Source organism: Dermacentor silvarum, chromosome 10 (genome assembly GCF_013339745.2).
Source record: "Dermacentor silvarum isolate Dsil-2018 chromosome 10, BIME_Dsil_1.4, whole genome shotgun sequence".
Classification (NCBI taxonomy): Eukaryota; Metazoa; Arthropoda; class Arachnida; order Ixodida; family Ixodidae; genus Dermacentor; species Dermacentor silvarum.
In genome coordinates this window covers 123,808,808-123,832,592 of record NC_051163.1, presented here as the reverse complement: position 1 = coordinate 123,832,592, position 23,785 = coordinate 123,808,808, and the positions used below count along the sequence as shown (strand labels likewise).

Here is a 23,785-nt window from a genome sequence, read left to right as displayed (position 1 = left end):
GTTTGGGTGACTAAGGGTCATTTCACACAGTCCATCAATTCACTGCAATCGCAACAAACTACACACCACGAAAGGAATCGTTCACACAAGAGAATTACATGATAGAACTTACTGAGAAGTCTTTAATTCATAACTGAGCCGACGAATCCACTACGTGCAAGAACATGAAGTCGAGTGAGTAGCTGTTCAATGCGAAGAAAAGCACGGAGAAACCGAACGTAATGGGATGAACCAGCATAAAGGTGCTCTAATTTTTACACACACATCTGTCAATGTTTGTTTGTGCAATTCTTCTTGTTGTTCTGCCACCTTAAATACTAAGTAGAGGGTAGTAGTGGCGAAATTCCTCGCGTGAGCATTTAAAATGATACTGTTCTGTGTATACACGCGTACGTACGTACACTATGTCCAGGCTGTGCAGTGTTCGGACAACAATGTAAATTTTCTACGTAATTAAAGGCATCTGATAAACGCATGAAACATTGCTCCGCACATCTGTTCGCGTATTGAATATAGTGATACTTTTTTTCAGCTAATATTTGTTCCCCATATATTCCGCAAGCTAAGCGACTTGTTAGGCTTTGTTAGTGCGGTCAGTTTTACAACTATTATTCCTTGCACTACATTTACGCATGCTCGTCTCATGCCAAACATGACACCCGCTTGATGCGCTTATATATGTGTTAGAAATGCACCAGGCGTATCAGCATACCAGCCAGTTATTACGTCACATGTACTTCGTTAGTCAGCTCTCAAAACGCTATACAGACCAAAAAAAAAAAATAGACACTGTGAAATGAGCCTAAGTGCAACAGTGCCGCGTTACCCAGTGTTGAATAAATTATATGAATTGCATCACAGTCGTGTCTTAACTTGTCAAGGACAGATACATAGCTTGGGAATATAAAACACATTTATTTCACAACTTGGCGAAGTAAGGCAGCGTAGAACGCCCTTGTGCCAGTCGGCTTCTTGCAATATCACACCACACCACCAATTAGCAGCTGCTCACGTGGGAGGCTGTTGTCTTAAAAAGGCAGCCTTAAGGATCTCTTCTAGCATTCTGAGATAGAACTTGTTTGGAGGTATAGCTGTCAGTTTTTTTTAAAGCTACAAGAACTGCAGTTCACCGCTATTATGTTCTCATCCGGGAGCTCACAGTTTGACGACATGTGCCATTTGCCAACTTTCGGTGACGCTTCACTCCATAGACCAGAAGTCTATTCTAATCGAACTGTTTCATACGGGCGTTTGCTAGTAAATGGTAGGATGTCTCTGTTACAGACCACCTTCAACAACTTTGGAGATGATGGTTCATTAGAATTATAACTCGTGAATTTAAAGCACCGAAAAAAGAAAGGCGAAAGCGTGCACCATGATTGCTAGCTAGCTGGCAACTCTTAGGGCCACAATTGTAAACGTGCCTTGAAGTCTACGCTCCAGCTCGCTACCACCGACAGATGTGAACCACCACCCCTCACCTGAAGTACGATATTCTCAATCGATAAGGTAGATCCGTTGCAAGTTACTCCTTTGGGTAAAATGCTCACTGGTAATCGCAAAGTTTCGTGGACAGGTGACACTTCGTGGTGTATTTTGCTAAAGTATGTCATGCTTAGCTATAGTACATGTCGGTTTCATATGGAATTAATCCGAGACCTTTATATGTTGACTTCTATGACGCCGGACATAAAATGTCAGTTTCTCGCAATGAAGGACGCTGGCTTTCCTAATACCAAGAAAACGCTCTCCACAAAGCGTTTCAATGGGGTGCGTTATCGTCCTCCGCATGACAATCGGCGCCAGTTCTTGCATTCACTGAGAAAATCTTTATATAAGATCAAGTACGGAATGTGGCAGAAAACGTCCATGGCTCATCTAATTCTGGTGAACCATGTAAGCACTGTGTAATATATCCAAGCATGCCTTGAACAAAATGGAAGGCGAAATGCCATCGCACTGCGAAATTTGAGCATGCCGTAGTAAGTGATTTAGCCAAAAGCACTGGTTGCAATGGGCGACCTCATCTATGCGACATTCTCTGCACTTGCCTAACGTCCGCACACTTAAAAATTCATCCGGACATGCTCCTCCTTTTTAGGGTCTTCGCGCAGATTATAAAAGTGATGGATCATGACATTATTGATCAGGAATCGTCGAGCGGCTTTAAGGAACAAGCGTAATTATATTATCTTAAACGACGTTGGCTGTTCCCCGCCGGTCGGCAGAGCCGAGGAGAGGCATTAAATTGAGGCGTGTTACAAACACGGCCAACACTCGTAGTTTATAGGTTTGCAGCCGTTGCTCGAAAGCACAGGTCCACTGCGATTTGGCGCTCGCGAAAGTGACTGGATGGTTTTAAGTTCTTGTACGTCAAGACTGATTTCTACCTAGCTAAAAGTGCTTATTATTCACTCGATTTCGGCACACAAAGAGTCAGCGCGTTTTCGCACTGACATTAGCTGTATTGTATAATGCAGTCGTCTGTGAGATGAATGGCTTACAGATCGAGTAAAAAGGTGTTTGCTGCGCACGTCTTTGCCCCAGGCGCCAATAGAGAGGAGACCCCATTTTGTCGCCTCACTGAGAGCTGCAGCGGAATGCCTGGACACCACGTCGCTTCGGTGATGTGCATGTGTATTTGTGTTAGGTTTACGTGCCTGACGCGCCACCGTCACGAGAGGCCAGAATTACAGCAATATGGTGGGCACTTACGGCACGGTACACTATTTAAAATTTATTACGTCTCATAATTTCATATATAGAAGCATCTTATGAAATAGGCTTTTTAAAAAATGGGGTCCCATTTACGTTACCCACATTTCATACAAGAGGCGTGGCTTTCCTTTTATTGTTCTCCTCCTTTTTCTTTCTATCGGCAAGGTGTCTTGGTCTTTTTGAATACCGATATGAAGCTGCTTTTCGTGATCGAGCCAGATAAACTAATCTGCAGAGTGCTACACACGAGTCTCTCGGCTCTGTACGCGAAGCATTGGTAACGAGGCATCCCAGGCTGTCTCACAGCGCACCAGTTTCATTTGGTTTTTCAAGCATCACTTGCGCCTAATGGACAGAGCGCGACGGCGTACACAGCGGCGCGTGAATGGGCGTGTTTGCGAGGCCAGAGACAGTAACGTACTGGGGTTGACAGAAGTAGAAGTCCGGCTGAAACGAGGCCCTGGCGCCGAACGCCGGTGACCCACTGCTCGTGGTCGTGGACGGCTGGCGTGCCGAGCGCGATCGCCGCAGCGAGCGTAGGGGGATGGTCTCGGCGGCGGCACCCCTGCGGCCGTCGTCGTCTTCGTCTTCGCCGTATAGCGAGCTGCTGCCGGCGCACGAGCTTCCCGCAGCCGACGAACCGCCCGGTGCCACGTGCAGCGGCGAGCTGCTGGGTGACACCGACGGTGCCTGTCGAGTCGTGGCCGACGGCGTTGAAGAGGGCGCCCCGCACTGGTCGGGGTCCTCGGTCGACGAGCTGCGCGGGCGCGGCGCAGTTCATTCGCGTCGGCCCTCGCGTAGCTCGCACAAGACCGAGGAGAGCTACGGAACGTCCTACTAGGGAACTCTCTAACTACCTCTGCTTGCACGAAGAGAAAGTTCTTAAAGATCCTGTTTGTAGAAGTTCTGCAGACAATCCATCGCACCGACTACAATATACAAAAAGAGACAGGCTTGCCATGATACCTGTTTTCTAGGAGCATTTCTACAGCTTATATTGCACCAAAAGGGGCAAGTATTCATACTGAAAGAATAAGCTTGGCCATAGTGGTACTCCATTTTAGCCCTTCAGCGTACAAAAGACACAGGGACAGTATGACAGACGTACACACAGCGCTTTGTGTACTTCTGTCATACTGCCCTTGTGTATTTTGTACGCTAAAGGGCTAAAATGTATATTTTGCCCAGATAGATAATGGATAGGTAATTTGTAGACTCTAAATTCTTTATTTTTTCCTTATTGTGTAGCTCACTTTATTTAGCTTTCATCCACGCAGCATACAGATGAAAACTGCATGCAGGTTAATTTCAAGGCATTCTTTATTCAGTAGCTGCAATTAATATACTTTAATGAGCTAAAAAGCAAAGGCTTTGCTTAGATAAAAGGTTTGTCACATGTTTTGAGATCTCTTATCTATTGTTCCCTTGTGTCACAGGCTTCCGGATGACAGCGGAACAGCGAAAAAGTTCATGAACGGTCACAAGAGCAATAAATAGGCCAACGCTGGTGTTATAGCTGCGAGTGGCAGGTTTTAATTCTCCTACTTATCAATAATTTATTCAAGCCAACTAAGAACACTACGCCCTATGTTTGGCGTTACGAAAGCAGCCTTTACAGCGTCTTGCTTCAGATATCTTTTACCCATGAATCAGGCGTCCCTTTAAGCTGTGGCAGGAAGTTCATTACAAGAGCCTTTTTTTTTAACTCAGAAGGCTTCTTTTGTGAGCATGTCACATTATCTACATCAAGGCGCAAGAGTGCAATTTAACACTTAGTTTATTGAATCAGCGAATTTAGCCCAGTACATTATTTTGCTTCTGCACACTGCGTACATTAGGTCATCAATAGAGAATTAGGTTAGTACATAACGCAGGAAATGGTGACCAAACTCTTCTCTCAACTTTCAACGGAAGTCACAGGGGCACTCTTGGCGAAGGCTAAAATTTCAGTTTATTTTCGCACATCTGGCCTCTTTACGCACCAGAAAAGCGTTTATATTTTGTCAACTAGATTGCAGTGAATGCTTGCTTTCCTTTATCAATATAAGCTGTCAAAGTTATTTGTGAATCATTGCGCCTTCAGTCAGCTAGTCAACTTAAAAGATTTGGCAAACCTTTTATCTGAGCAAATGATTCACAGAACACAAAAGAAGCGGCACACACACACACAATCATTTTTTGCACACACAGAGTCTCTTTATGTGTTGAGCAAATCATTGCGCCTACAGCCAGCAAGCAGGCTATATCAACTCTCCTAATCTTCAGCGTTAGTACGTAAAGCAGTCGCGACGATTGTAATGTGCCCTCGCCCCCTGTCTGTATTTTTACTCCGCAAAGCCTAAACATCATTCGATATCCAGAAAATTTATAACTTCTCGTTCATCATTGTATCTTACCGTGAAGAATACATTGCACCAAAAAATTTCCAATGGTTCTTGAGCTATAAACTAATTAGTGTAGTAATGTTTCTGTAATTCATTTTCTGAACAATCCACAACTGAAACTTAACCTTAGCTTATCAAGAACGCCACTATGGACTTTGCGTTAAGTTTCCCGTGCTGAAACCGCAATTTCTAGGTATGAAAATCAGCGTATCAAAATGATATGTTGGGCTTTGTGAGGTTAAGTCGTTCTTTACGTACCAAAACTCAGTAAGCACATTATCAACGTGTGAAATAGGGCAAGTTGGTAATCTATAGTAAATTTGCAAAAGAGTTTTACACACACGACACAAGCAAATGGCAGGTAAACAGCGCCGTGTTTGTTTTAACTGTTTCTTTGGCTATGCCCCATGAGTAACACACGCTTTTGCAAATTTACTATGCGTGATCACATACTTCACGCCATTTACGCATGTGTGGAAACACTAAAATGCACCACGGGACGCTGGGTAGTTAGGCTAACACTCCACATAGGCGCCTTATCATGCGCGCAGAACAAGTGCGAAACAACTTGAGATGTGCAAGGAGAGAGTTGTAGAGGCTTACGCGCATGCAGGAAGAGAGTGGGCACGAAAGCAGGGCATTCGTGTGGAACTGCAGAAGGCGCAAGAAACAATCAATACGCTTGCCAAGAACGTATAGCAAGAGCACAGCGCAGATCACCGAAACACGTGCCGTGCTGAACAACTTAAGAAACGTTCGCAGGCAGCCATCCTCACCAAGGTCACAATGCGTACAGATGGAGACAGAATAGGAAGGAAACGAGATCATCAATAAAAACACCCGACCAAAGCAACAATTCATAAACCGCATGGCACAGTGTCGCTGCCCTATAAGTGAAAAAAAGGCATAAATATCTTTTGACAACCATTCGATGTTTACGTAAGTATGTGCACAGATAACTGGACGGACCGAGTAATAACGCTAATGCATCGTACTTCAATATACGCAGTTTGTGAACATCAAACTGCAGTTCATTTCACTTTCACTGCTTTTCTATAGGTGTTACTATAATGGGCCGTGTTATGCACAAGAACGTGTCGAAACAATTATGACACACATATCAACAGGCAGGCAGGCTGCCTGTAATAGTGTTTATGCCAAAACGCATGCTTGAGTGTGAGTGAAAGAATTACATGCTTCCACGCAAATGACGAACACAAAATCCCATGCATCGTCTTTTTTTTTTTTTTTTGCTAGCATGCATACCTATAAACATGGCTAAATCATTAAAGGTTCTGGATAAGCGTGACGACGGAAACGTTCCCATACAAGCCTAACTGCCATATTAATCGGAAGCAGAATTCAGAGAAACGAAATTGAGGCGATTCAGTCGCTGACGGTACATTTCGCACACGCAGGAACCGTTCCTTGAATCCCGATGGCAGTCACTTGCGGAAAATTTTTGTTCATTTTTGCCACTTCAACATTCATTCTTATCAGGACTGGGCATCCCTTTTACCACGTGCACTGAAAATACAAGGCGAAATTCCACAGTGCAGGTGTACGCTTTATTTCTGCTTCTCACAGTATTCCTCCGAGCACATATACACAGTCTGTTTTCTTAACGAGACTACACTACGCCTAGCCACTGAGGATATCACGTGACATAAGCAACGACTGTTAATCAAAACTGGGCACGCCAAATGGAGCTTGAATTCATCGGGCATGCGGCTATATGATCTGTATCTGTAAATCCTTCATGCTTTCTTTGCTCTTTTGCAAATAGCACTAGAATTTCAGTAAGGGACACATTCAGCGCCTAACAAACTAGGTGCGTCACGGATTTCATTTTCTAACGGTAAAAGGCACCATACACTAAGTGAGAACAAATATTCATGAGAGGCAGCCTAATAGACGTTTCCATACAGAATAGTTTCTCAAATTCTCAGTCATCTTGCACAGGGAGGAATGAACAGAGAGAGCGTTGGACGACCAAATATTTATACTCCAAACTACGTCGAGTGCACACCGTTCAAGAGTATAATCGAACAAGCAATGCAGAACATGATGCTTTCTGGCATAATTTCAGGCACACAATGCACACTTTTGGTGAGAAACACTGAAGCGGGTAAAAGGGACAACAAAAGGAAATAAGGAAAAGAAGGGTGAAAAAAAAGCACTAAGGAAATAGAGGAGAGTAGGAAAAAAGTCAGGGAGCCGTAGGTAGAGGTTTCGAAAGAAAATAATACCAGCAGGACAGCCAGAGGAGCTCGAGCACTTTGTCACGAGCTCGCACGACGTGCCTCCGCCATGGAAAGAGAGAGATAGACGTAGAAAGAGAAAGAAAGAGATAACAGAGAAAGCACAAACAAAAGAAGAGCAATATCAATATACGACAAAGAAGGCCGTGCACGTCTGCATCCACTCGCAATAAAGCCATTCAGCGGTCACCCAACAACGCTTTATATCAACGTAGAGGTCGCGGAGAACGCCCTATGTATATAGTTACGAGGTACTTTGTAGTGCTCGACATGGCATTACTACCGAGATATTAGTGCAGTTCATCTCCAGAAAGCACACTTCCTTTTCCGTGTACTAATAGAAACAAAATCCAAAACGCACGTGGTAACAACGATCACAAATATAGGGATGATAAGTTCACTGAACTGGTAGGCGTTCACGGTGTACGACACAGGAGCATCCACGACCTAGCGCTCAGTCTTCCTCGCAGTTAACTCCTCACGGATGTCACCTCACAAAGCCTATGTAATTGGAAGGCCGACCACCCGTTACTACTGCCAGTCTGTCCCTCCTTCCTTGTGCTCATTACTCAGTACATGCTGAACCTATAGTAAACACAGGGCACGATACAAAACCACGTGACCGTTCGGAATCCTAATGGTTCATTGCTCTCAAACGCAGGCGTGTCCGCACTCAGATTACGTATTTAATGGTTACCAATTGCTGACCAACATGCTTGCAGTTCTCGTAATCACCGTTACGGACGTACTTATCTCGTGGAATGTTTTAGGGGTACGGTTGCACTACACTGCGCCTACACTGCAGCTATGTGCGATGTCTTCCAGACGGCACGACGTCTGGAAACTTAGTCATGAAGTTTTGCAAGTGGGCTCAGGCCCATTCATTCCAAAGGCAGTGAGGTATGACAGAAGCGACGCCTAAGCGTTGGTGTGTTATTCAGCGCTCGATTTGAAATGGAAACACGAACTCAGAGAGCATATGTAAAAACATGATGCCAAATCGCCTGAACTCGTAATGTCTCATGAGTAAACCAACGTTTCGCTAGTGAAGCATGAAACTTTGAAAGCCGATAAGTATAGACTATAGAGCCTTCCTCAGAAAACAATTAACTTGGTAGCAGTGATACACTTGTCTGTATTCAATGGCGCAAATTCACTTACCTATGTTCTCTCCTTATATTTCTTCCTTAAATTCAAAATAATCATGACAACACCTTCAGAAGAATTGAATGTGGAAGAGCATAGGACTATAATTAGGTTTCTGTTTTTCTAAAGCAAATATGTGAAGCACATCCCTGATGAACTGTCGGAAACTTTGGGCAACAGTGGCTCTTCATATGCTACAGTTAAGCCTTGGGTTGTCAATTTTATAACTGGTCGTTTCAGTGTTGAAAGTGAGAAACCCAGTGACAGGCTAGTTCCTGCTTCTGTCTACAAACGTGAAAGCCATCCATGACATGATCATGGAGGACCACCGAATGTCAACTGAAAGTACTGCTACATAAAAATGTCGCTTGAGAGAGTTGGTGCCGTTACCCATGACGACAATAAAATGAGAAACCTTATAGCAAAGTGGATCCAGAATTTTTGATAACCGAACAAAGGAGGAAACATATGGAGACATCGGTGGGTCTTTTAGAATATTTTGCAAGAAATGTGCCCGATTTGCTGCAAAAACTCGTGACGGATGATGAGACATGACTCTACTTTTATGATCACGAGACAAAGAAAAAGTCTAAAGAATGTAGGCACAGTGGTTCCCCCAGGCCAATGTAGTTCTATAGACGCAGTTCGGTGCTGAAGCAAAGCAAGTGGCAACAGTTTTTTTGGAAAAGAAGGGAGTTCTATTGGTGGACAACCTTCAAATTGGTTCAGACAATAATGCAGAACATTACTCTGCTTGAAAGGTGATGTTTAGGTGAAACATCAAGGTAATAGTATCAAGAAAAGCTCTCAGAAGGTGTCAGCCCCTTGCATGACACTGCCATACTATGCAGGCAAAAAAATAGCAACACTGACCTCTTTAGTTTTTCAAGTGATACCCCATTATCTTTCAGGCGACGTGTCGTTTTCTATGCGCTTTCTCCTATGTGCGCGTCCTTAGCGCTGTTTCTGCCGGAATATGAATAACCAACAACTAATGCTTTCGCATTAAAACCCAGCCACCATGTTCAGCCCAACTGGCTCCTTCTGACTATAACTTTTTCCTAATCCCCCCCCCCCCCCCCGAAAAAGAAACATGTAAAAGGTCGATGCATTAGGAATGTTCTAGAGGCAACTAATTCTGCAAATGAATTGTTATATCTCCAGATGGTAGAATTATAGGTGCACGGTCTTAAGAAGCTGCAGGACAGATGTTGCAAGTGCATTGATTTTCTTGGGCAAGTCAATGTGGCAAATAGTGGGGCAGTTCGAAGTTCCCAGCTCAATTGCTTCTGGGTAAGGCTCAATGCTTATGAGCAAGCAGGCTCGTGTAGAGGCTCTCCGCTCACCTTCTCTCTTACGGGCACCAAGGGCTGTCTGTCTACGTACCTAACTACAGAGATTAGAGCGCAGAAGAATTGTGTTGCGAATACGTCAACTCACCAATTATACGTGCAGTTCAGCGAGAGCTACGGTTCGCATCAGTCAATAAAGAGCAAGGACGGCACGAGTGCTCCTCGTCCGTTGTGCGTCTTCCTATGCTCTACGCTGGTATAATGGAATTATCAAGGATAGCCTAGAGACAACAAATGCTTAATTTTTCTCAGAGTAAAGCTGGTGAATCCTGTTTCTCATTGGTTGACCAGGTCGAACTGAACGAAATGGGTGAGATAGAGGACACATAATGCTGCATCAGTTAACAGATCTCGTGCCGCCTGGAAGACGTCCGTCAAAGTATTCGAAAGAGAGCATATGCTGCGAGCCTGTCAAATGAATCGCCCTCTCCAATCGTAAGTAAATACTTCAAGGACTAGAGCCCAAAACAATAGAAAGAACTCGTGCAACGGCAAAAGAGAAGCGATAGTCACGCGATTTGTCGCGTCTGGCACAGCTCAGTCGACGGAAATACCTGGAAGGGCTCCTCGGCGAGGCCACGGTGCCATCGTGCTTCGCACGCAGCTGCACGTGGTTGGATGCGCGCTGCGGCAGCCGGTGGTCGAGCGAGGCCGTCGGCGAGACCCTAGCGTGCTGGTAGCCCTGCGGCGGCGGGACGCGCGTCGCCCCCGACACACCGCTGTGCGGCCGGCTCGCGGCCCGCATCGACGACCACATGCTGCCGAACAGGGTGTGGTTGCGCTGCACAAATTATGATACAGTGGCAATAATGTTAACGATTCTTTTACAAGCAAATTTTTATCATGTGCCGCATAATGGCCGCGGCACCTTTTTAAGGCATTTTAAAGGAAGTTGTACTCGCCACTATTAAACTTACAGGCAATACAAAAGGCCACCCAGCGTTTTCATTTTTTATATAGTTTTAGCGCTCTTTTCCAAAATAAACGTTCAGATGTTAGTTGAAGTGCCTGTCGTACGGCGTCGTTGCCGTCCTTATCTACCTTTCACGCTGAATTTTCAACGTAACTGAAATCCTCGGTGGCAATAAAAGATCGATGTTAGAGTGTATAGCGGGATAAGCGTGTAAAAATAAAAGCGAGAATACACAGCGACAAATACTGTCTTTTGTTGTCTTTGTTTCATTTTCTGGCGCTGTTCACTCAAAAGTATGTGCCAAGTGGCTCATTAGCCCCTGCACTGCAATTATTCCACTTTAATCTTGGAAGGATAATTAAACATCTTTCTTAACGTTTGATAGTTGCTGGCTTGCACAAAAGTTCTGCCTAAATGGAGCAGACTCCCTCTGAAAGTCCTTACATTCCCACAATAGAAACAAGTTAAGCTTCAAGTTAATTTGTTTTTATGACACGCACAGCAACACACACACGCGTGATAAGATCGCATGAGCACAAGCAAAGATGTTGTGCACAAAGATGCCAAATTGACCTCATTTGTATACGGTCCAATGATGGGGCGATGCCGTTGTCTTTCAAAATGCGCGTAGCCAATAGCATGTACTCACTCGGTGCATCGGTTCATTGTCTTGACCTTCTTCGAAATCCTGGTCCAGGTTCCCGGATACAGCGCGCCGGATTTCAGGCCCCATCTCGTGTAATTCTCTGAGGCCCGCCTACGGAAGCAGCGAGTTCAGAACAGTCAACTCGGACAAGGAGGCGCCAGTTGCAATCCTCGAATACAGCTTGTAGCCTCATGCAACGTTGCCTGCGCGCTTCCACTAAGACAATACCCACATGAACAAGTGATGTAATAAAGGTTAGAGACAAGCGTCTTATATTCAGTCGACAGGTACCTTGTAACTGTAAAAAGCACATTTGTAACAGTTCACTCTTGAACTCTTCGTTGTTTCTTCTAATGATTAGAACAGTGTACCTGAAAGTATCAAACCTCAAAGAACAAGCACGCGACTACGTTGTCAAAGCATGCTTAAATCGGAACTGAAATTTAATGACAAGGTACGAAACAAAAAGTTAGTGTAGACTGGCGAGGTCCTTTTTGTGTTGTGCTTGAAATGAACTTAACCTCCAGGTGACAGAAGCTTCGAATCATTTGTGCCTCTGAATCAAATTGTCGTGAATAAAGCGAATGCGAAGCTTCTGCCTGACTATTTTACTGCGATGCGATTCCCACCAATGCGAGAACACGACCGAGCAGAACAGACTAATTTGGCTGACGAACACACTCCAACAATGTTTTGATGAACTTGTCATTCCGCATGTGTTAGGCTTTCTTCGGACAGCCCATGCTGCCTGTTCACTGACTCTTTAGGTGCGCTTCTTGTAAGGACGAACACAAGGTGAGGACAAAAGCTTAGGTAACGCTCCATCATCAACGAGCTGACGAAAAATTGCAATACTCAAAACGTAAAGCTTGCACAGGCAACACAAGGGGATGCAGACAAATGTTCAACTTGCTACTAAATATTACCGACAGTCTAATCACATTATTTGCTATTGCCCCCCACAATTGCAATTTCAGCTCCCACTAGAAGCTACGATCATATTCATCAAAGTGGTGAACAGACGACAGCTTATGTAATTGCGACACAATATCCTTTGCGCTAGGTGAATATTCGTATGAGCACTCCATTTCGTTGTCTGACAAGCAGCTCGATTATTTTCATGTGCGTGCGGCAGGTCGCGTTCAGTGTACACGTGACTCGACTCAGGCTCTTCGTCCGTTCTTACTGAGTGTCTTTATTCTGTTTGGGTTTTTTAAGCACTTCGTTTGTCCTCTGGCGTCTTACGTCATCAGATAAGGTGCGCATAAGTTGATCCTATATTGCTCTACACAGTGGGTGCCGCAATCCAGAATCAATAGCTGTCTCAAAGCTATGCCTTACTGACCGGCTCGACGGCGTTATGCACTTTGCTTATCTTGTTGTGTGTGGAAGCGTTAGCCACATCGAAGCTTTATGATTTCTTTGGGTGATTTTATATAATTATGCATTACAAATGTCAACAAGCACAGCATGTCGTCGGCTTCTCCGCACCGTTAAATTCTTCAATTATTAATTAATTAATAAGGTGACGTGCCTGCAGGGCGACGGTGCTTTCGTTGGGCTCCTTCTGCGATGCTCGCTCCTCCTTGCGCTTCTTGAACCTCCGGAAGTAGTCCTGGATCAGGAAGGTCGCGTAGAACTTCCCCACCGTCACATCATCGTCCGCTGAGAGGAGGCAGAATCACAACCCGGTACACGTATTATCATATGCGGTAGCGAATCAATCGAAACAAATAGTGAGATTGGCACAGGAAACAACACCGATCTTCGAATGTGCTTTACTGTGAAGTGATGTACGGAATATGCACCTCTGAATACGCATCTATGAGCACGCATCAATGTGTTGCAAAATGTGATACAGAGAGCACATCTGTTGCTTGTTTTAGAAGTCACATTCCCATATACTCCCGATCGGCGTTGGAGCTACGCATATAACACAATAATGAAAAAAGTGCACAACATTAATATTGGATGACACGTCAATGCCCAATTTCGAGCCGATGTGGGGATGGGTTTCTGCTATCGGAAAGTTCGCTCGTACAATATGTAATAGGCCGAAAGTCCAGATGTTCGCCGACACATAACGCCCTGATGGACCCGGGTAGCGAAGGTGATGCGCCGTATTGTGCACGTACCTGCGGGCGGCACCACTTGGTCGAGTAGCTTGGGGCTGGTCCTCTTCCAGATCTTCTTTATGATGGCTCTCAATTCTTCATTGGCAGTGTCAATATTCCCTGGTAACGTAAGGGGTAACACGGCACAATTTATATTCAAACAGTGAAAGAAAGGAAACGTTGTGCTTCTGCAGAGGCACTGCACCTTGCCGCTAAGTGCATATTACAATCTTATAGTTGAAATACTGTAGCACCAGCACCTAGACGAAGCACAGGGCCCACACATTTCGCTGTGTATTCTGTTCCTTGTACTATGTCTAAGCATTTGTCCTGCAAAATGTATAGTGTGCTAAACCACACGCGCCAAGTTTTTGCCTTGATGCAATATACAATGCTGTTTTGAGCACTGAGGCACCCTAACTTTTTGTTAGGGTGCCTCAGACCAACCTTGGTGTTTCTACGCAAAGGTATAGCTAAACTCCGGGCTATTCTAGGAAGCGTCAATCGTGAAGCTAGAACTTTTTTCTTGAAGTCATGAAACGATTCCACTTCTTCGAGTGCCTATGCGAAAAAGTTGTAATAAGCAAACTTTGCGCACTCACCGTCTGTTTTAATCTTGAGCGAAGTACGAACTACAGCAAACAAAGTGGCGTTGAACATGACTGTGCCATCGCTATTGAGCGGCATGTTCATTGATACTAGTTTCTGCAAGAGAAAAAAAGGGGCATGACACATTTAAATAACAAGAAAGAAAAAAAGCACACAGCACTGATTTAAACTCAACACTGTCATTCGCTGCAATCGAAGTCCGCATTTGGATGCTTCAGGAACCCGGCATGCGCATATCCAGCAGGAACCCACCTTTACACTTCTGCACACGCAGCTTGCTTTATTAGTTTTGTCAGCAATACTCTTTTCATGTACAGCTCGGTCCACTCTTAGAGGAAACACGCGAGCGCATGGCCAGTGGTCCACGGAGCGCTAACTGCTCGCGAGATTTGGAAACACGGAGCATGCGCATAGATTCATTCGGGCGGTACGTGCCCTGCGTCGTCTGCTACATCTCTAGCAACTTCACTAGCAAGCGCTGGCCCATCCGGCTTTTTTATTGCGATAGCAATTATATGAACACTTCAACCGGATTTCTGCCGTCGGCGTCGCCGTCGCCATGAGGTTCTGTATAAAGTCCAAGGGCGATAAAATCGTCGCCGCGCACCGTATACCCGAGCGAAAGCGTGCGGGGGACGCGCGCTATCACGGAGAGCGAACGCACGGCGGAAAGCAAACGCGACCGTCGCCCGAAAGGTCGTGGGGGTATGGGAGGGAGGGAGGGAGGGAGAAATGGAGGGAGGCGGGGCGACGCTGTGCTCCGGCACCAAAGGCGTATCTTGCGACCGGGCGCAAGGGGAACTTGCCACTCAATCTCCCACGCGCAAGCAAGCAAGCGGGATGGCAGCGCTGGAGGGAGCGGTGTGGAGGCGCACTTCTATTCTGCCAACAACCGCGCTCGTACTTCGCCCAGCTGTGTCGCGCTCGGCCGCACCGTCGCTTATCTCCCCACGGCTCTGACCTTTGTATGCGCTGTGCATTCGCCGCTCAGTTTCCGTTGAAGCGATAGACCGCACGAACCTTCGCCCGCTGCGGCGGGTGCGCTTGCTGCCAGCGCTTTGACAGTCGTTGTCTGTGGTCATTCAGTGTGATCTATTCATGTTCGCTTGTGCGCGCTGACACCACGCTTGTTAGTTCAGTTAGTAATAGTTGAGCCACATTTTTCAACGCACGCTACACCTGCAATGCTGCCCGGATCGGCAGTGCAGCGCTACAGGTGTGTCCCTTCGCACGCGCTACCCACGGGAAGTGCTTCTCATCAACACCACCGTTTCACACGCGCCTTGTCGTTGTCATCGAGTCTCTCTTCATGTCGGTCTACTTACGCCCCAGCACACCTGCTTACTTACTAAGTTCATGTTTACTACAATTCATATTGCTACCAAAGCCGCTCACCTTAGTTCGTATGACATTGCTGTGTTGCTACCGCATTCATTGCTTCGCCCTTAGGACGAAACTGACATTTTTTTTAAATGCGAAGCATTTCTTGCCGGCGGCTCTGTCTGTTGTCCCACGTCCCACACCCCCACAGCGCATGCGCGTCCCCTCCCCTCTCTCTTCTCTCCTACGCTCCCCCCTTTCTCTTCTCTAGGAATCATGTACGGAGCGGCGCCTGCGTCGCAAACCCCCACAGCGCATGCGCGTCTCCTCCCCCTCTCTCTCCCCTCCTACGCTCCCCCTTTCTCTCCTCTAGGAATCCTGTACAGAGCGGCGCCCGCGTCCCACAGCGCATGCGCGTCCCCTCCCACTCTCTCTCCTACGCTCCCCCCTTTCTCTCCTCTAGGAATCCTGTACGGAGCGGCACCCGCGTCCCACACCCCCACAGCGCATGCGCGTCTCCTCCCCCTCTCTCTCCTCTCCTACACTCTCGCCTATTTTTCCTCTAGGAATCCGGAGCGGCGCGCTCGACAGGTGGTGCGACAGCTGTATACTCCGCTGGGGGCGCCACGGTAGTTCCGTGGTATGAAAATGACGGAGTGCGCGCGCCTCATTCTCTCGCCTGTGCAGCGCCGCGATGAGTGCTCGGACCGCTGCCGCGAAACCATCTCCCGCTCAAGCTAACCATCTCCCCACTGCTTGGCATCCACACGTGGTTCCCTTTAGCGGGAGATGGAGTAATTTTTTTTTTCTTTTTTTCGCACTGTGAAGCACCGATACCAACCCTGCCTCCCGCTTGTTGAATAGGCGGACATTATATGGTTGGATGGGCAAACTTGGTATGCACGCTGCATCGGGCTTCAATTGTTTTGTCTCTTATGAAAAGTTGTTGCGAGCAGTATGTGAAAAACATACGACTAGCTTATCGGTTAGCATTGACACAACGTTGCAGAAGTGACAGGCTTCGTTATCACTTTTGCACAATTCCACAGTTAGGGGTTGCTCCATAACCATTATTCGGGTAAATTTTCTCAGCTCTGAGCAACGCTTGGTCCTATTTCCCTTGCACACGTGTGCCTTTTTTTTGCGTTTTACAGAGCATGGACTTTTGCCAGCACACTACCAGCTTTGCATACTTTTAATGTCGTGTTCTGTCCCCATATATCCCCATATATCTAATGACTAGTTCTGTCCCCATATATCTTTTGTCGCAAAAATATAATGAATACATTTTCTCATCCATGTTTACTTTCATGTGTCGTTCTACGCACACCTTACGTCATTGCGCACACGTGTGGGTGTAACAGAATAATTTTCATAAAACTGCACGTCCAATCGATATCACAAATATCCTAACTATAGAGCCTCTGTGGACGTTGCTTCAACGAGCAAGAACCGAGTCGAGTTAAAACTCGCGAGAGACTGCACCGAGAAACAAAACTATCTTTTTTTCTCCCTGCTGATAACCCGATGAGCAGCAGGCAGAGTGGCGGCTAGATAAATCCCACCGCGGAAAAACGGATGCGCTCTCCAGCGCTTGTCGAGCGCAGGGGCGGAGAAATAGCAGACGAAGCGGGGCACGTGCCGCCCTTACGACTCTATGCGCATGCGCCGCGTTAACAAATCTCGCCTCCAGCTAGCGCCGCGCGGGCCGCCGGCCACGCGCTCGCGTGTTCCCTCTAAGAGTGGACCGTACAGTACGTATAGCCACAACAAAATATCACATATAAGTCCACGATGTTCAGGTGCTGTATGAAGTAAATTTTAGACAAATACCCTGCCTCTGGCGTTACGGTGTCTGAACAGCTCCGCTGACGACATCGATGGAGAAGAAAACGAAGATGCAGACACCAATTTCGCTGTACACACAGTAAGCCATCCCGCTCGTAGCAAAGCCATGTTATTTTTGCACCAAGATAACACTTCAGAGTGCATGCGTTTGGATACCGGGCGTAAATTGAGCCTTATATAGTCAGAAGCGTGAGTTCGCCCTTTAATATACTTTTACATTGAGGAATGTCCGGTAAATCTAGGAGATTTCATGCCCTTGTGTGTGGCATCACAATATATATATATATATATATATATATATATATATATATAGATAGATAGATATAATTTTTAGCGAATTGACGGGAACATTTTCGGATTTTGAATGTTACTCGTGTAACTGTTTCAGTCAGCGTTGATAGGATGGGCATAGTTAATTTCAGTACCTGCATTTCACGTGGAGGTTCTGATGAAATCCCAAATCATACAACTGTTTCGGCGCATTATGTATTGTAAGACACTGTTCATTCTTCAGAATGTGGTCAAGCTCTGCTTCGCCATCGGTGTAAAATATCTTATGCCGATCTATCTTGTAATTTAAAAGACGCTACTACAAAAAGCAATACCTTGCAGGGCTAAAAATATGCTTTTTTTGCTGCATGTCATCTCCTCCGATGTTGCAAATATACATAGCGAATTTTTACTTGATTCAAGCTCATGTTTTCTGATGCTATTGCGTAATTGTTGCACCGAAAATGGCTACCCGAGTGGCACAGATGAGTAGACAGAACCCTTTGACACATCCATTATAATGATCCGAAAAACAACGAAGACACCAGCAAGGATCCAGAAGCGTGCTTGCGTGGTTCCTTCTTTTGCGCATCGTTTGTAATGAACCAGTTCCGACTTGACCAAGATTAAGTCATTCTCCCTAAATTCTGGGGTCTTTCATGCCATGACCACAATATTATTAAGAGGCCCGCCGTAGTGGGGGACTCCGGATTAAGTTTTACCAGCTGGGATTCCTTAACTTGCACCCAATGCACGGTATACGTTTATTTTATTTTTATTTATTTATTTATTTATTTTACCTTGCACCGAAATGCGACCACCGTGGCCGGGATTCAATTCCGTGCCCCCGGGCGTAGCAGTGCAACGCCAGAGCCACTCTTCCACCACGGCGAGTAGTCGTACTCTCTAACACAGCGTTTAATCTTTAGACGAAATGGAAGCCAGCCACAAATAAACTTTCCAGAGACTGGCTAAATACAGACATCCCTAGGGACTATATAAATGCGTGCGCAGAAAAATATGTTTTGTGTGTATTCAAAACCGAGCACATCGTGGCTTCCGTTAAAACAAGAAGGCAAAACTGCTGACCTTGCAGGCGACCCGATGGGGGCAAAGCTTGCCGAATCCCAGAGGGGGTTGGATCTTCCGCAGTAGCGTCACCACGTCCAGGTGCTTGATGCGCCCTCTGGATGAGAAAGTACGCGGATTCAAAAGGATCATGAACAACAAGGTTATGTCACAGTTTAAAATAAGCGTGCACAGTGTAACCTATGATAGATTTAAAACGATCCTAGCAACGACTTTTAATCTGCCAACATGAGTAACAATTGCGGAATACCAAAAAAACGGACGGAGATATATATTAGCGGCAATAACCGGGCTGACAGGGATATCGCCGTGTTGGACCACAACGAGTTTAAATTTTCTTTTTTTGCGTTCCATAGGTTCTCGTTGAATATTTATCATCTTCACCTTCGAGATTCAGCGCGTACTTGAAAAGTCGTGTTCCACAACTCGTACGAATTCACCCCTGAATGTGATTGTCTGCTAATAATAGATTGCTAACTAGAATTTGATTGGCCGATAGTAGAATTTAAGCGTCAACTACTGCCGGCTCATGTTTTTCCTCCTTCTCGTCCCGTTCAGACGGCACAACTAAATATATAGCGATTGTAGGTTCATTTCTAAAGCAGAGCCCAGTAGTATGCTTCTTCTGGTTCATGGATGAGTTCTCTAGGGGTAACACAGGCGAGCGTGCAAGAACACACGCACTGCAAACCCACTGCGGCAAACCTATCTGCGCATACATCTCAGGTTAATATACAAGCACGACCTCGTTATTTTGGTAGAGAAAGTGAACAAAAAGACTACCTACTTTCTTCTAAAGATTGAGAGAATTTTATCTTGACAGCTAGGCTTCGTAAATTCTGATAACTTTGAAGATACAAGCACTACCGTCTAGAAGCCTGTGAGCAAAGCTTTACGCGGTATGCAATAGGGTAGGACGAGAAACAGCACAATTGGAACGAAAGATTAGAGTGTCACCGCGCTACGAAAACACCAAGCTTATAAAGAGCACACGACAGCGTTCATACGGTTTTGCTGATATTACAGAACGCATGAAGTGCCTTTATGGACTAGTAAAACGTCTTTGACAAAAATCGCGCGCACGAGATGACTATTAGCGGCGACATTGTCGCGAGTTCCTCCGGCCCTATGGCTTAAAACGCTTCAACGAAAAGTGCCTAAGCAGTAAAATGTACTTATCCGCTGACGTTTATTCTTGTACTAAATTTGTTTAATATGCACATGATGTGTTTGGAGCAGAAGAGACCAATTAATAACAGAAAATTAGGTTTCTACAGTGATATTTGCGGATTTTACATATGAAAGCAGCACGTTAATGTGAAAGCCGTTGTCGCGCCAAGATCGATATCATTTTCTGGACTTCCGGGCTCTTTAACGTGCCCTGATAATTCGGCGTCTTTTTAGCCACCCATCAAATAAATGCAACTTCTGGCGGCTGTGACTAAAGCCCGTCGCCTAGCTTTTAACGGCAGATTGCCACGCCCACTCAGTTGAGCGAAATAATCACCTGCCAGCTACGACTGGTCAGCGGCATGTAGTGATGTTGCGTAACTGATACACATTGAAGCCGTATGGCGAGAACTAACAAAATAAATGACGACAATGGCATCGCGAGCATGCGGCAGAAATAAACGACAGTAAAACTTACTTGGCATCCGGGTCGTATTCCGACCACAGGCGAACAAACTCATCCAAGTGGTGAGGTCCTAGGATCGACCAATCACGGGTCAGGTAGTCGAAGTTATCCATAATGACGGCAACAAAAAGGTTGATGATCTGCACGTACAAAAAGAAAAGGAACTGACTTGTGTGCACATTATTTCACCATAGACAAATAAAAAAGAAAAGAAAATTTTGAGTTATGCTAGCTAACAGAAAAAAAAAACACGACGGAGAAATAGGCAGTACTAAAAATTGCTGAAATTGTTTGCCTAGTTTGAACGCCTATGCGTTCTTTAGATATTGCACAAATAAATTTAGTTGTACTATTATAAGTTACCGTGCAGTTATATGGTTATCAATGTCCTACATAAATTTCACTAAAGATTTTTCGTATAATGCGACATGTAAACCGAATTTGAGAAACTCGAACTCCGTAAAAAAAAGACAACAGAAGTCAGCTTATCACAAATGTCGATTTTATTAGCATCATCTACACACGAACAAGCCACCACGCTTAGGCAAATCTGGTGTACATCAGCTCTCTTTCCGATTCTCTATCACATTCAAATCAACACGAAATAAATATTAGAGATGGGAGCGGCGTAGCAGCGTAGCAGCGTAGGGAGCAGCGTAGCATCGATGGGAGCAGCGTAGCAGTGTAGTCTTCGGTATCAGCGCAAAATCTTACAGTTTAAATTATACTTTGTGTGAGTATACTCAACGCCCAAGACATAACAGCGAAAGTGGTTCACCTTACCCTAACAACTGCAACTGCTTGTTCAATTAACCATTCGATGTTTTTTTACAGACCAATATAGTTATTTGCCATCACAGCCAAACGTGCTCTCAATGAAAGAGCTTTTCTGTCTTCGATTTTGGCTTATCTTTTCACGGTTTCATATATCATAGATTGCATTACACCATTGCCGTCATAAAAGCCTGCACTGCTTGCCATCCTGCCCTGCAGCTATCACGAAGGGCAACTCATAAATATTCGTTTTTACAGCAGAAGCGGTTGTCTTGGAAGTCTCACGAAGACTGCGTCATCGCCTGACGTGGCTCTGAACACAGAGCAGCACAGATATATCGAGTCGGCGCACACGTATAGCCACCTGTACAAACCCTGATGAAGATCCGCTGGCCGGCTCTGTTTTGTACGAACTCACGCAACGAAACAGAAATGTTACTAACGTATCCTTACTGCAGCAAATATGGGATTTCAAAAACATTCGGTTAATAAACCCAATCAATTTGCTTGCCGCTTTCTGCCATATTAAATTTCCCCTTGATTTCTTCACCCAATTTTGTACTCGAACATTGTGTCCGTCAGCGAAGGTCAGCTGGCTCTTTGAGACGAAAGTGCGATCGCACGAGAACTTTGTAGAGTCCAAATATTTTGATGCTGGCGTAAGGTGGTGGGCACTGGGTAGCACTTCTCTGCCTCTCGAGAGTTTCTTGCATTATGATTCATGCTCTAGAAATGTACTCTTCTTTCTTGGTTAGTACACTTTTTAAAGTTATATACTTGCAGACGTATTCGTGAATAATTTCGCTGTCCCTATGGCACTCAGTGGCCAAATAGTCCTAAAATTTGTTGTTGTGCCTGTCGAGTTGTACGAATATGCAACTCGCTTCATATCTACAAAACAGCGGAATCTAAAACAGCGTCTTGTTGCCTTCCCTCGTGATGGCAATTCTGAACGCTTTTCAATTATCATTCAATAATACATATTTAATGAACAGTTGTCGCTTGTGAAGCACTTGGAAGACGATGTTTTTCCTACCGCTCTCGTACTTTAGGTTCTGGTTATCAGTTGTCACCGTCAACGTGGGACACATATCCCACGTGGAAAGGCAGTCCTGATTTATGGTATTGAATAACTACGTGCGCAAGAAACAGTGGTTTTAAATGATGACTTCAATGTGTAAATGTTATTTTAAGGAATAAAATGTGTTGAACAGAATTGCTGGATGTTTAACATGGCGCTCCTCAAAAAATAGTAATAATAATAATAGGTTGACAGATTACGATAATAAATTATATGGGACAGCCGGTTTCAAAAGAAATATTCTAGTACCACTGCCAATCGCCTAAAAACGAACAGTGGTTTCGTTTTCACCGAGTGACCCGGTAGTGCAGTCAGATTTCATATTCAGCCCCCATGTAAAAAAAAAGAGAAATAATGTACGTCAATCCAAAGCACAGGCCAGAATCTGTATGAAGCAAAGTTTTCGCGAGCTTTCGTGAAGCGGTCAATGAAATCCTCTAAATTTGCCAATTTCGTTCCTGCTTCTTTGGCGAAAAAGGAAGCGGGAGCGCGCATGTGTTCTCACGAACCCTGGCTAGTGCGGCAAATCCTATATATATATATATATATATATATATATATATTGTTACGTGTGGAAGGACACAGACGAAAGAGGCTATTTGCAGGCTATTTACACAGAAGCCAGACAGCCAGGCCCACAATCGCTCGCACCAAGAGCACAGACACACTTCGTCCTCTTTCGCGCGGCGGCTCGTCTCTTCAACATCTTTCGATGCTATCGTAATACTACCCCCCCCCCCCCCCCGGCGGCAAAAGCGCCGTCACGGTGCTGTTAAATATCCAAGGTGCTTGGAGAGGTGTAGGGTTTGAACCGGGCGACGTGGACAATATCACTGGTTGTCACAGCGGAGGACGTAGTGGGCGTGGCTAGAACGATTTCGTAGGTGACATCGGTCACTTGGCGGAGCACGCGATATGGGCCTGTGTAACAGGAGAGCAGTTTTTCACAAAGGCCAACTTTACGCGATGGTGACCAAAGCAACAGGAGGGTGCCGGGCGCAAAATGCACATCACGGTGACGGAGGTCGTAGCGTTGTTTCTGTTTTTCTTGATACACTTGCAGACGAGCACGCGCAAGTTGGCGAGCATGGTCAGCACGGGCGATTGCATCACGGGCATAATCGCTAGTTGAAGCTGTGGGGAACGGAAGCACAGTGTCTAGTGGTAGCGTCGGTTCTCGGCCATACAATAGGTAAAACGGGGAAAAGCCAGCAGTTTCGAGACGGGAAGAGTTGTATGCAAAGGTAATGTAAGGTAGAGCGAGGTCCCAGTCACGGTGGTCGGCGGAAACGTTCTTCGATAGCATGTCTGTAAGCGTGCGGTTCAAACGCTCAGTGAGGCCGTTCGTTTGTGGGTGGTAGGAGGTGGTAATTTTGTGCTGTATTGAGCAGGCACGCATGATGTCGTCAATTACTTTGGACAAGAACGTACGGCCACGGTCGGTGAGCATTTGACGCGGAGCACCATGCTACAAAATGATATCGTGGAGGAGGAAGTCCGCGACGTCAGTAGCGCAACTGGTCGGAAGAGCGCGTGTTACGGCGTCGCGGGTCGCGTAGTACGCAGCGACGGCTATCCACTTGTTTCCTGATGTAGATTCCGGAAAGGGGCCGAGAAGGTCTAA

The 23,785-nt window shown here is 45.6% G+C and overlaps 1 protein-coding gene across 1 annotated transcript in view; it reads right to left on the bottom strand.

The window, feature by feature from the left end:
• The window catches only part of LOC119466573 (muscle calcium channel subunit alpha-1), a 456,872-nt gene that overhangs the window by 18,440 nt on the left and 414,647 nt on the right, over positions 1 to 23,785 (bottom strand). Inside the window, exons 37-45 of the mRNA XM_049657014.1 lie at positions 20,319 to 20,446; positions 18,671 to 18,767; positions 14,137 to 14,239; positions 13,556 to 13,654; positions 12,955 to 13,085; positions 11,424 to 11,531; positions 10,416 to 10,642; positions 5,706 to 5,753; positions 3,140 to 3,475 (exon numbers count right to left, since the gene is read on the bottom strand). Coding sequence (XP_049512971.1) covers positions 3,140 to 3,475; positions 5,706 to 5,753; positions 10,416 to 10,642; positions 11,424 to 11,531; positions 12,955 to 13,085; positions 13,556 to 13,654; positions 14,137 to 14,239; positions 18,671 to 18,767; positions 20,319 to 20,446 — 1,277 coding nt within the window. The remainder of the gene's footprint in view (positions 1 to 3,139; positions 3,476 to 5,705; positions 5,754 to 10,415; positions 10,643 to 11,423; positions 11,532 to 12,954; positions 13,086 to 13,555; positions 13,655 to 14,136; positions 14,240 to 18,670; positions 18,768 to 20,318; positions 20,447 to 23,785) is intronic.